Source organism: Micromesistius poutassou (genome assembly GCF_964030765.1).
Source record: "Micromesistius poutassou genome assembly, chromosome: 6".
NCBI lineage: Eukaryota > Metazoa > Chordata > Actinopteri > Gadiformes > Gadidae > Micromesistius > Micromesistius poutassou.
The window spans coordinates 7,174,840-7,187,996 of record NC_140276.1 but is presented as its reverse complement, the minus strand read 5'-3'; the positions used below and the strand labels follow the sequence as shown (position 1 = coordinate 7,187,996).

The 13,157-nt window shown below is 46.3% G+C and overlaps 1 protein-coding gene across 2 annotated transcripts; it reads right to left on the bottom strand.

Annotated features, from left to right (window-relative positions):
* Positions 1–2,064: 2,064 nt before the first annotated feature.
* On the bottom strand, positions 2,065–8,398 carry LOC311345002 (lysophosphatidic acid receptor 4-like). 2 transcript variants are annotated; one of them, XM_084469361.1, is made up of 3 exons: positions 7,954–8,398; positions 3,921–4,799; positions 2,065–3,625 (listed from the first exon to the last, which is right to left on the bottom strand). In XM_084469361.1, the coding sequence occupies exons 2-3, from the start codon at positions 4,494–4,496 to the stop codon at positions 3,107–3,109; spliced, it is 1,095 nt and encodes a 364-aa protein (XP_084325487.1). In that variant the 5' UTR covers positions 4,497–4,799; positions 7,954–8,398; the 3' UTR covers positions 2,065–3,106. The 2 variants fall into 2 exon arrangements, with proteins under 2 accessions (XP_084325487.1, XP_084325488.1); XM_084469362.1 differs by having other exon boundaries at positions 8,192–8,398.
* Between the last annotated feature and the right edge of the window lie 4,759 nt (positions 8,399–13,157).

Genomic DNA, 13,157 nt, shown 5'->3' with positions numbered 1-13,157 from the left:
TCCAGGGATAGTTAGGAGTGCAGTGGGTGGTGCCATAATAGACTTGCATAGAAGGATTATGCAAACCAAACACAACGTTGACTTTATTTTTCTTTAATAAATATTAAACATGGTGATAGTTTGTTGCCTGAGCAAGCTGGTAGCCGTCAGGGGGCGGCCATGCAGGTATCCACCCAGCAAAACACTAAACCAGACTGGATGGGGAAGGATGGACAAGGAACACGTAGGGAACGTAACCTCAGTAGCAGGATAGGCTGGTACTGGCTATAGAAGCAAGGCAACTTTTTTCATACACAAGGCAGACTCAAAGTGCTTCACATATAAACATTGTCATACAATAAAAGAAAATAATAGATAGCAGGCGCTTTTAGAAGAAGTGAATGCGTTTTTTTCATCTGAGCACAGGCTGTCACGCCATGCAAGATGTTAGACTTTGTCAAACGCCATTTGCGTTTTAGTTTTCTGCAGCCTGGGTGGACGTGCGAGTGTCTTCATTGAATCACGGCGCATCCCGGCTTCTCTGTTCTGCGATGCACAACATGAAAGTTTTTTTTTTCACGTCTGTTTGTCTTGTTCCTTGTTTGTGTGTATGAAATATGAAACAGTTCCTGTTTCATATAAGATAACCGTAAATCATTACGTGTTTATTTCAAAGTGAAATAGGGATTCGGTAAAATACTACAGATGGTTGTGATTTCGACAAACAAACACAACATTTCCAACTCGGTATCCGTCTGAGGTCAGTATACAGACCTGAGAGGCCCACACCGTTATGCTGCCAAGACACGAAATAAGTTGGAAGTGGGGAAAGTGCTTCAAGTAGGCTACTCTCTGCCCATCTAGGGTCAGAAATCTAGAAAAATAAAATAAAATCAACATCCAGATGTTAGTGCTCGGGGCTGCAGCTGGCTGACTGTGAATACATTGAGGACAGCACCACTAGAGGGAGGTGATTCTCTTTGCTTCAGTAAGCATGTAAACACACTTACAGCCAAATCCACGGGCAGAGTTAACGTCCCTGAGTATTTTCACCACCATCTGCCCATGAACAAAATAAATCCACAAGGACACGTACACGTACCTTGTCCATCTCCCCGTGTTTACCCCATTTACAAATGTTGCTGTTCTTCAGTCTGCAATATTCTCACACTTTTTTTTAACGTTGGGGTAGGACATCATCATAATATATCATATGGGCATTGTTTTTTTTAATCATCATAGTTGATTTACCCTAAGGATATCATTTTAACTTTGAGCAAAACAAAAAACAGCTCCTCTAATATCTAAGTTAATTACTTTGGATTACGTCTGTTCAGTGTGTTTATTTCACTGTCTCTCAAGACCTCTGCACCAGTTAAAGATTATTTTAGTAAGACACAGATATGACTAACCAAAGGGGATTTCCGGCACAGGGCTCATAGATTGGCATTGTAATCTTGTGGCCTTAACCTTGTTTACAACATGTACATTTAATGAAAGCACACACCCAAAAGATAAAGACAAATGAAAGACTCCATCTTTTTGATTTGCTGACAACAATGTTATATTTTGCGTGGATAATTAATTGTGTGTGTGTGTGTGTGTGTGTGTGTGTGTGTGTGTGTGTGTGTGTGTGCGTGTGTGTGCGTGTGTGTGCGTGTGTGTGTGTGTGTGTGTGTGTGTGTGTGCGTGCGTGTATTAAGCAGTGTGTGTAAGAGACTTAGAGGCCAGATTAAGACAGAGACGGCTCCTTCAGCGGGAAACAATGGACCATTTCTGTAGTCATAATAAGCAGTAGGCCTCTGATTGAAACTGCAGCACATAGCCCCTAGCTGGGAGAGACTTTTCCAGAAATTAAGAACTCCACCACGCCAACCTTCCCTAATTATTACAATTAGTGCTGCAACTAAAGATTATTTTCATTGCTGATGCAATGTATATAAATATTTTTGATTCAACCAATTACCAAAAATATATGTTTATGGAATCAGCTCTGAGATGACAAACTCCACCACACCAAACTGCCTTCACTAGAGACAATTTGTTGTCCTGTCTATACAATGCCATAATAATGTTACCCACCAATAATATCTAAATATATGTATTTATTTATTTATTTATATATAACAGTAACCAGGGCCAACAGTGATGTATTGAAGTTGAAGCAACAAAATAACTGGCTTCCTGAAGCTACACCCCAACACATTATCGGAATAATCATTATTTGCCAAATGATGAATTCATTTTATGGAGGTCAGAATGCTTGACTAATGCCACGACTTAATGATTGCGATTACTCTTTGATGATTACGACTCTTCCGGCGAAGGCATTTATGATCCATTTAAAAATAGCAGGGTCAGACCAGGGACTGGCCTGCAACAATGAATACATCCCAGAAAAGAGTTTAAAGGTTTAATGGCTCCTGCCTTCCATGTGAGTCACACTCCTCCACAGGTCAGGATGGGCCACAGGATGAACCTCGTCACGCCAGCCCGTGTCCTCGTCTGAAGCTTCTATTCTCAATATGGGGACACAGCTCGAACAATACAACAATAAAAAAAAAGACTGCAGGCGTAGTGTGTGTTGTTTGTTACAAGGCTAATCGTTGTGGCATGTCGCAGCGACAAGGACAAACAAAAAAAAAAAAAAAATCTCGTATTCGCAATAATCCAGTGCATGTGTGTGCGGTGTGTGTGTGTGTGTGTGTGCATGTGTCGTAGTCATTTGTATATCTTTGTACACACCTAATAATACTTATAGTTTTCATGGAGGTACCCTGGAGGTACCACCACGACCCTGGTCCATCACAAGGCTTGTTATGGCATGGTACCACCTCTAGTCCCGATGGTAAACTACCTAACTCCTTTCACGCATTCCTCTTCCCTTCCATTTCGTAATCCGTAAAGCCCGGGCCGAACCTCAGGACTTAGCCAGGGACGACTAATCTGCTGAGTTATGTGTTTGTCAACCCGCTCTAAAAACCACCAGCTCACGGCCTTATTTCTCAAGCCCCGGGGTCCAACTCTCTGGAGAGCCACGTCCCTTTAGACTAGTCATTCAGGGGTATGCGTCCTTACATCTTCTCCCGACTCCGGTCCGTTCTCCTCTTCTTCCAGCTCGCCCCCATCAGAACTGGGTCTCAGACAGCCTTGTCTCTTTGCCGTTGCTGGCGGGCTCGGGCGGGGCGGCGGCGGTGTGACTGGTGAGCGTGCCCGCACCCCCCTGGGTGTCTGTGTCCGCACTGGGGTGGGTGTCGCTGCGGGGGATGCTCTCGTGCCGCGCCCCGGACCCCTTCCCCCCCGCGGTGAGGCTCTTCTGGAAGCTCTCGGAGGTGAAGTAGTACACCACGGGGTCCAGGCAACAGTTGAGGCTGGCCATGCACAGCGTGATGGGGTAGAGCGTCCGGGCGAAGCGCTCCACGCTGCAGCTGGCCAGCGCCTGGGTGCGCACCAGGGCGTAGAGGAAGAGGATGGAGTTGTAGGGCACGAAGCAGATGATGAAGATGCCCAGGTGGACCAGGATCATGCGCAGGACGCGCCGTTTGCTGTCGCTGCCGTGGCCCGCGGAGGCGGGCTGGCGGAGCGTCTGCAGCACCAGGGAGGAGCACACCAGGTTGGCCAGCAGGGGGAGCAGGAACCCAAAGACCTGGCCCCAGACGTAAACAAATGATTACAAACAAAGGCATTCAACAATTCACGCTCAATATCCTCATACCCTCAAAACAGTGCTCTTTTTATTGTGCTTACATCACCAAGTCAAAGCGCGGGTCACGTTCCACTACTTAAAGGATCGGCCAAGTGCTCTGAGGATTCCCAAATCAAATCATAATATATTCCGTTCCTTGTAAATATTCTCTTATTATTTTGGTAAACTTTTGAAAAACACCATTCCACCAACCGGTGTCATCCACCCACCGGTGTCATCCACCCACGGGACTCACCTCTATAAAGATGGTGATTTTGGACAGGTAGTTCTGCCAGGTTTTCTTGGAGAAGCCCTCGAAGCAGGTGGTGGCGCTGTTGGCCCGGTTGATGGTGGAGAAGAAGGTGACGGATATCCCCCCGCCCACGATGGTCAGCCACACGGCGGCGCACACCACGGCGGCGTTGCGGCGCGTGCGGATGGAGCGCGAGCGGAAGGGGTACACGATGGCCAGGAAGCGGTCCACACTGATGCACGTGAGGAAGAGCATGCTGCCGTAGATGTTGGTGATGAAGGCCGTGCCCGAGATCTTGCACAGGCCGTCCCCGAACGGCCAGTGACGTTTGACGTTGTAGTAGACCTTGAAGGGCAGCGTGATCACGAACACCAGGTCGGAGAGCGCCAGGTTGGTCATGAACATGGTGGTCTCGTTGCACATCTTCATGCGGAAGCAGAAGACAAAGAGCGCGGCGCAGTTGGTGATCAGGCCCAGGACGAAGACCACGCTGTACACCACCGAGTACAGGTTGTACTTGAAGGAGTCGTCGATGCCGCAGTCCTCCATGCCCGTCTCGTTGATCACCAGGCTGGCCATGATGCTCGCTTCACCGGGAGAGAGAGAGACAGAGAGAGAGAGAGAGAGAGAGAGAGAGAGAGAGAGAGAGAGAGAGAGAGAGAGAGAGAGCGAGCGTCCTCTGATCAGGTGTGCAGGGGAGGTTGTAAGGAACGGATTTGTGGCCCGAAATCCGCAGCACGGTTGCAGTGGGTGGGTGGGGGGGGGGGGGGGGGGGGGGGCAGGTGGTGGAGAGTCAACCAGTCAAGCCATCATGGACGCTCGTAAAAGCAAACACACGCAGACACACTCAGGATGCGGGAGGGTCCGCCGGGCTGAGTTCTCCTGCAGGGAGAAAGGAAAAAGCACAAGGTCACTTCCTCCCAATAAAACCACGACGCGGCCCTGAGACGCACACAGGCTCGTCAAAGAAACCGTTAAGATGCTGTGGTATTTCTTGAGGTCTCTTTGTTATTATGTACTCAACCTTGACCATGGGCCGACCATCTGAAAGTGACACTGTAGAAATACTGTAATGACCTAACGATATTAAGACTAATATTAAGCTAATCATAAAATGTTGTTAAAACTACAAGCTAGTGGTTTTAACACGTGGTTTGTTTGAAAGGACTCGGGCCATGTAGGCCTAATTTTCAAATTACGAAAGACCAAGTTAATCAGATAAATTTGCTCGGGCGCAGTTCCTTTTCGATTTTTGGAGGCCATTGTTGGCCACACAAACGAATGAATGTCTGAAGCGGCAAATATTATAATCATAAGCCCACGATTTAACATATGCATGAAAAGACACAATGTGTCCTTCATTCCGCCCCGCAGGGCAGAATAAAAGTTGAATACTGAAACCACGTTCCTACAGTATAATCATGAATGACGGATTGTACTTGAATCGTATGTTATTCAATCAAAACAAGAAAGTTTGGTAATTTCCCACATTATCAGCCATTGCAAACCATTCACATAAAGATGTTTTCAAATAGTACCACGATAAGCAGATCAGGTTCCTGATAGCAATAGAATGAAAGGCTTCCACTGAACAGAGTGGAAGGCTCTCTGTTAACTATATGAGGTCCCAGGGCTAGTCCTTGTGCGTACATGCCTGATTCAAATGTTCTTGTTTTGCGTATTTCTGTGTTGGCTCAATGTTGAATGTTGAATGTTAAGTGTTGCCCGTAGCGAGTTGGGAGCCTGTGACATGACAACCGGAGTGATTCCAGGACCCTCCGTCTGGGAATTCTACGTGGTTATGGCTATAAACACTTCCCAGTGTTAATGCTTAACCCTTCACCCTACACGTTTACAGCCATACACACCATGGACGCCTTCTCTCATGCTGGAAACACCCAGCCCACAGGGTAGGGTGAATCTAAATCCAATTCCCTTCTTAGCGCAAATGGTTGATGCTTCATTTGAAGAGCTTCAGGTCAAGCTGAACTCTCTCTCACTGTTATCAAGGGGCCGTGTATTCTATGATGAGACAATGTGAGGGTTATTCATGGGATAGCTGTACTACAATGAACGCATCCTGCCTTGCAACCAGCTCTGTTTCCACCCACTAGAACAATGATGTCTTGAAGTGTTAGTGTCGTTGTTGTACTGCTACAGACGGCAGTCTGGACCTCATGGATTAGCCATTCTCAGTTTAAGTTATGATTAGGTTGTGATTAGGTAATGTTTGGGTAATGATTAGGTCATGATTAGGTAATGTTAAGGTAATTATTAGGGAATATTTAGGTTATGATTAGGTAATGTTTGGGTAATATTTAGGTTATGATTAGTTTATGATTCAATTATGATTATGTCATATTAATTATGATTAGGTTACGATATGGTTATGATTAGGTTATGTTTAGGTTATGATATGGATATGTTTAGGTTATGTTTAGGTTATGATTAGGTTATGATATGGATATGTTTAGGTTATGAACAGGTTATGATCAGGTTATGATCAGGTTATGATCAGGTTATGACTATATTACGATTAGGTTAAGATGACCCACCTAGTCCTACCTTCATCCAATCCCATAAAAATGCACATGAACACACACACACACACAGTGTGTGTGTGTGTGTGTGTGGAAGCTGTCCATCAGTGTAGTCCCGTGGCAGCTGCAATGTGACATCTTTACTACGGTTTCACACGCCTCCTAAAAGCCTCCACTGACTGCAACAATGACAACACTGTACGCTAGTGCGCACGCGCACACACATACACACACACACACACACACACACACACAGACATACGCACACACACACACACACACACACACACACACACACACACACACACGGAGACAAACACACACACACACACGGAGACAAACACACACACACACGGAGACAAACACACACACACACACACACACACGGAGACATACACACACACACACACACATACACGGAGAGAAACGCACACACACACACACACACACACAGACAAACGCACACACAAGAACAACACTCACGCATACACACACAGATAAATTTCCGTTACCTAATGATTCACTATAACATACACACTGCCACCACACACATGTACTGAGACACGCAAACACACGCTGTGTGCACGTATGCATGTGTGTGTGTGTGTGTGTGTGTGTGTGTGTGTGTGTGTGTGTGTGTGTGTGTGTGTGTGTGTGTGTGTGTGTGTGTGTGTGTGTGTGTGTGTGTGCGTGTGTGTGTGTGTGTGTGTGTCACACAGTCAGGGTCTTGACAGCTGCAGCGTGACTGTGTTTCTCCCTCTCTCTTGCCGGCTGCAGGCGGTCAGACTCTGAGAACATAGCCGCTGGGAGACTGCTTTAAACGTATCGGATTCAGGTTCAGATCGCATCCAGCTGCTGCTTTCTCTCACACACACAGCGACAAGGAGGACTTAAAAGCCAAGGATAAACGCGCATAAAACCTGCTAAGCTGTATTACAATTTATGGCCCAAAAAATGATCCCGTCCGGATACGTGTTAAAAGTTTGGACAGATTTTCATTACACAGGTCACGTGACGGGGCTACATTAAAGCTTTACGTCGGACAAGGAGGCAGGAAGCGGCCCTACCGTTTGTGCGGGAGGCCTACACATAAGACATAAGATAATTAATCTACACGGAATATTATGCAATATAAATAACTTTAGTCAAAGTTTAAAAAGTTTACCACAGACCTAAGAAAAAGATGTGCAAAAAATTGGGAAAATATTAAGAACTGTAATGTTGCAATTATTTACCTATTTAACATTAGCATTTTAATGACTAAAATCTCTAAAAGTCACATTTCAAACGTTTCAAAAGCTTTTGTTTGGTTTAACATATTTTGTATTCAGTTTTTTTTTGTTAACAAACATTTTACACACATTGACCACAGATGGCAATATGGAATATCTACCGGAGCAGCACACTCTGTGTCTTTGAATGAGCGCTAAAAAACAAACACGGATCAAGTCATCCACCACATCAAGATTTACCCAGCAAATAAGATGACAGCTCACCTCGTACTGGTTGTTTGGCAGCAGCGGCGCAGCTGTCAATAGAACACCTCCACAGGCAATTAAAATGATAAATGCAAATATTGACATAGGTTGGTAAACTTTGTGTGAGTCTGCGATAGTCCGAACTCTTTTTCTTTTGACTCCAGTGCCGATGAGAGCGAAAAATACGTGCGAAATGATAATAATTGATCAGCCTTCACTGAAATCAGACATAAAAAAAAACCCTTGCGGTCCTAACCATCATTTAACTCGGACGACTCCGCTCCGCTTTGGATATGCTGTCGGGAACGCGTCAAATCCACCGCGCGCACTCTTCCCCGTGGTTGTGCGCGTTCTGGGCCCGTGCTCAAGGCGTGAGCGCGTCTGTGTGTCTATGGGGGTGCGCGCTGTTTGTGGGTCTGGACGTGTTCGCACGCGGGGCGAATATAAGTGGCTCGAGGGAGTCTTTCTTGCTTTGGCCACAGGAAACGAGACAATAGCACCTCGGCCGAGCGCGAGGGGGGGACCGCGAGGGTGGTGAATGGCGAACCGTCGAGAGGAGGGAGTGAGTCGAGGGCAGTGCCGGTGTCACCCATGGCTAAATTAAGAAGCTGGTAGCTATTTTAAAAATAAGTGACCCTGGAATTTTGTGTCGTTTTTTAATAGTGATAGCAGGATGTATCTAAAAATGATTGTGGTATAGACCTCAGAAGGCCAAGTGTTCTGGTCTGGATGGAACCGGTTTGGACAAAGCAGCGCAGCTCACTCTTGACCTATAGCCTAATTGGAATTTGATGGCAGACAAATTTGCACACACACGATTCATCTACTATAATAAATATACTGGGTTGTTTTTTTTTCTGCGAAACGAATGCTAAGATTTAGTTATGCTTGTAAAACCTAGTAAGGATTGTTTTGTAGAATACCTACTGTACTACAACTTGGATAATACTTTAATACTACGCTGACATTATATAATAGTAGGTCATGAGAAATACATATTATATAAATCATAGTACAATAAAAAGCATATGGAATTACCCCAAAACACTTTAAAATACAGTTTAAGATCAGCAATGGCTTCTACAATATCTAATATGGCTTCTAACATCTTATGATTCTTCTGTTTTAAATCTATACGAAACACGGCTCTTTAAATATGGTGCGATACCTGTGTGTCAAAACAACACTACTTTTCTGAGGTTCAGAAGTCATTGTTACACTGCAATCTGAATGTTTTAGATTACCAAAGCTGCTATTTATAATCAGGTGACTGGTTGGGCGCTGTACAGGTTACCATTGTGTTAAGGCTGGCATGGGCTGTATGTCCACACTGTGTGTGTGTGTGTGTGTGTGTGTGTGTGTGTGTGTGTGTGTGTGTGTGTGTGTGTGCGTGCGTGCATGGATGTGTGTACTTATGTGTGTGTGTGTGTGTGTGTGTGTGTGTGTGTGTGTGTGCGGTTGTGTGTGTGTGGTTTGCGGTTGTGTGTGTGTGTGTGTGTGTGTGTGTGTGGACGCTTGACATAGCGGAAGTGGCCTTTATGGGGGGGAGAGTCTGACAGACTAACCACTCGACAATAGATACAGGACAGGACATCCTGCTTACTGCATGAGCTCAACACACACACACGCAGCACCACACGCACATGTTAGCGTGTTTGTGTGATGGAATGCAAAAGGTCTTGTGTCACACACTTTGATTTGAATTTGATTACGTAACATGGCTGTTTGTTTTTTATTGTTATGTGACCAGAGAGGGGTCAGGTCACATAACAAAAACAATTTTAATAGTTTGATCAAGGTTAAAACACCAGATGTACAAAACGGTCCACCTTTTGTTGAAGTAAACAATGACCTTGAGGAAGATGTCCTAAAGCCGCGTTCACACCAAAAGCACCAAAAGACACTCCATCCAAAGTCAACGTATAGACGCGTTCCAGGCGCCTGGCGCCTGAACGCGTCTATACGTCTGGAACGCGTCTATACATTGACTTTGGATGGAGTCGCGCCGCCCCGTCGCTTTTGGTATGAACGCGCCATTAACACGTAACCCAAGGGATTTGTTGGTGTGTTTAAACGACGAGTCCAGAACGAACACGATTCAGCCCACCACCACCATGTTCGCAAAGTCGCCTGCTTTTTCGCTTGCCAGTATCACATATGTAGTAGGTAGAGCACACATTACGCAGTATTCAGATGCAGCCCATAATATTTGATGTGTCCCCTTAAATCTCTCTCCCTCTGTCTCTCCTGTCTCCCTCAAACTGCTTTCCCATGCTTTATCTCTTTTTCTACCCCCCCACCCCCTCTGTTTCTCTCTCTCTCTCTCTCTCACTCTCTCTCACTCTCTCTCTCTCTCTCTCTCTCTCTCTCTCTCTCTCTCTCTCTCTCTCTCTTAAAGTTTTCTAAGTCTAAGTCTCTCTCTCTCTCTCTCTCTCTCTCTCTCTCTCTCTCTCTCTCTCCCTCTCTCTTAAAGTTTTCTAAGTCTCTCTCTCTCTCTCTCTCTCTCTCTCGCTCTCTCTCTCTCTCTCTCTCTCTCTCTCTCTCTCTCTCTCTCTCTCTCTCTCTCTCGCTCTCTTGTCCCCAGTGTCTCTTTATAGTGTTTGGTAACGCAAACAAGGCCCTAGCCGTGGCGGGGGCTTCTCGATTCACAGAACAAAGCCCCATTACTGCAAACCCCCCCCCCCCCCCCCCTATCTCTCCTCTTTAACGAGACGAAGCGTTGTCTCTGTTTCCTCCGGGGTGTTTCCCTTGCGTCTCTCCTCCTCTCCTCTCCTCCTCTCCTCTCCTCCTCTCTGTTCCTCCTGTCCTCCTCTCCTCTCCTCCTCTCTGTTCCTCCTCTCCTCCTCTCTGTTCCTCCTGTCCTCCTCTCCTCCTCTCTGTTCCTCCTCTCCTCCTCTCTGTTCCTCCTCTCCTCCTCTCTGTTCCTCCTCTCCTCCTCTCCTCCTCTCCTCTCCTCCTCTCCTCCTCTCCTCTCCTCCTCTCTTTGGCTGGGAGGGGCTCGGGGTGAGGAGTTGCACCTCAGGCCCAGCATACTTGGCCCCTGACAACAAGGCGCGGACAAAGGCTGACAGTCCAGGAGCCGGGCCCTTACAGACTTTATGGACTGACAATAACACGGTCCGAGTGGGGCTTGTGTGTGTGTGTGTGTGTGTGTGTGTGTGTGTGTGTGTGTGTGTGTGTGTGTGTGTGTGTGTGTGCGCGCGTTTGTTTCCTTGTCTTCATCACTTTCTATTTCTCTTTCTCTCTCTCTCTCTCTCTGACTCCCCCTCATTAATGTCTCTCGCCTGCTCCTCTCTCCCTCGCTCTCTCTCCCACACTTCATTCCTCCCTCCCTCTTTCTCTCTCCCCACCTTTCATCCCTCCCTCTCTCTCTCTTTCTCTCCCTCTCTCTCCCCACCTCCATCCCTCCCTCTCTTTCTCTCTCCCCACCTCCATCCCTCCCTCTCTTTCTCTCTCCCTCTCTTTCTCTCCCTCTCTCTCCCCACCTCCATCCCTCCCTCTCTTTCTCTCACCCCACCTCCATCCCTCCCTCTCTTTCTCTCTCTTTCTCTCTCTCTCTCTCTCTCTCTCTCTCTCTCTCTCTCTCTCTCTCTCTCTCTCTCACTCTCTCTTCTCCCTCGTCCTTCCATGCCGCTCAAACCCGAGCCCTTTGCACCTTGGAGTCAACGTCCAGTGGCGGGAGCCCTCACACCCTCGCAGGGGGGCCCGCCTGCACCGCAGTGGAGCCCGGGTGGATCAGTGGTGCTTCAGCTGTTGCTGTTACTGCTGCTGGAGAGGGGGCCCGGGACGGGACGGGGGGGGGGGGGCGCCTGTTTACCCCACAGCACTGATGAGGTGCTGCATGAGCAGCCATGGGTGCACAAGCATGCCCTGGAGGGAGACAGGCTGGAGGGGAGGAGAGACAGACAGACAGACAGACAGACGGGGGCCCAGGCTGAGCTCTGCCCCGCGGAGCAGAGGTCGACCCAGTCTGACGCCCCCCCCTTGGTCGTCGGGGAACTCCTGCTTACTGCTGGTTGCTATGGGTCGACGCTGTCCTGGTTGGTTACTGCTGGTATACCACTGGTTACTTTTTGGTTACTGCTGTCCGGGGTTGGTTACGAGGGGTTAGTAATGGTTACCATTGGTTACTGCCATCCTCTTTGGTTAATGCTGGTTGCTATTGTTACTGCTATCCTGGTTGGTTACTTCTGGTTACTATTGTTTACCTCTATACTGGTTGGTTACTACTTGTTCGTACTGGTTACTACTGATTATTTCTATCCTGGTTGGTTACTGGTTTCTGTAATCCTGGTAGGTTACTTCTTGTTATTGCTATCCTGGTTGGTATTAATTGATGCTATCCTGGTTGGTTACTAATGATTACTTATATATTTGTCTGATTACTACTGATCTCAGGGTTGGTTAATCCTGGTTACTATTGGTTATATATCTATAAAGAGTATATCTTTATTATTTAATGGCTGCTATAAGGTTGTTATTATAGTATCAGTATTGAATCAGTGTAACATTGAATTTATTGAATCACAATTTTTTTGAATTATTATCTTCATTTTCACTTCCTTTAAGTTCTAGATTTTGTAACCCACTTTGACCGTGTGATTTTATTTATCTGTAATCTGAATATTGCTTGGCATGATACCAGAGTAAACCGTTTTTGGATCGTTTTGAATACTCTCAGCTACATGGCACCGCCTACTGGACTTACCCAGTACTGAGATATATAATAATTATTATTATATAATATTAGTGCTGTCAGATATATTTATATATTTACTAAAGTGTGTTTGTTACTTAATCTCTTATTATTTAAAATAATATTGCAATTAAATAGGCGTACTAGATGTTCACCGCAACGACAGACAGCCATGCACACAGGATGTCAGACACACACACACACACACACACACACACACACACACACACACACACACACACACACACACACACACACACACACACACACACACACACACATATACACACACACAATTCACCACAAACGGTGCAAAAAATAGCAAACATTTTTATGAATCAAAGTATATAACTCGCCCTCGACCTCGTTGCAATTCAACACAAGAACATGACACCACAAATGATCTATCCCACACACACACATCCTCCTGGAGCCTGGGCCAACTAGTTGAAGGCAATGGCATTTTTCTTAACTTTAGTATGGTTGTTGGCTGTTTTGGACCTGAGTCCAAGCAATTGCCCCTTGG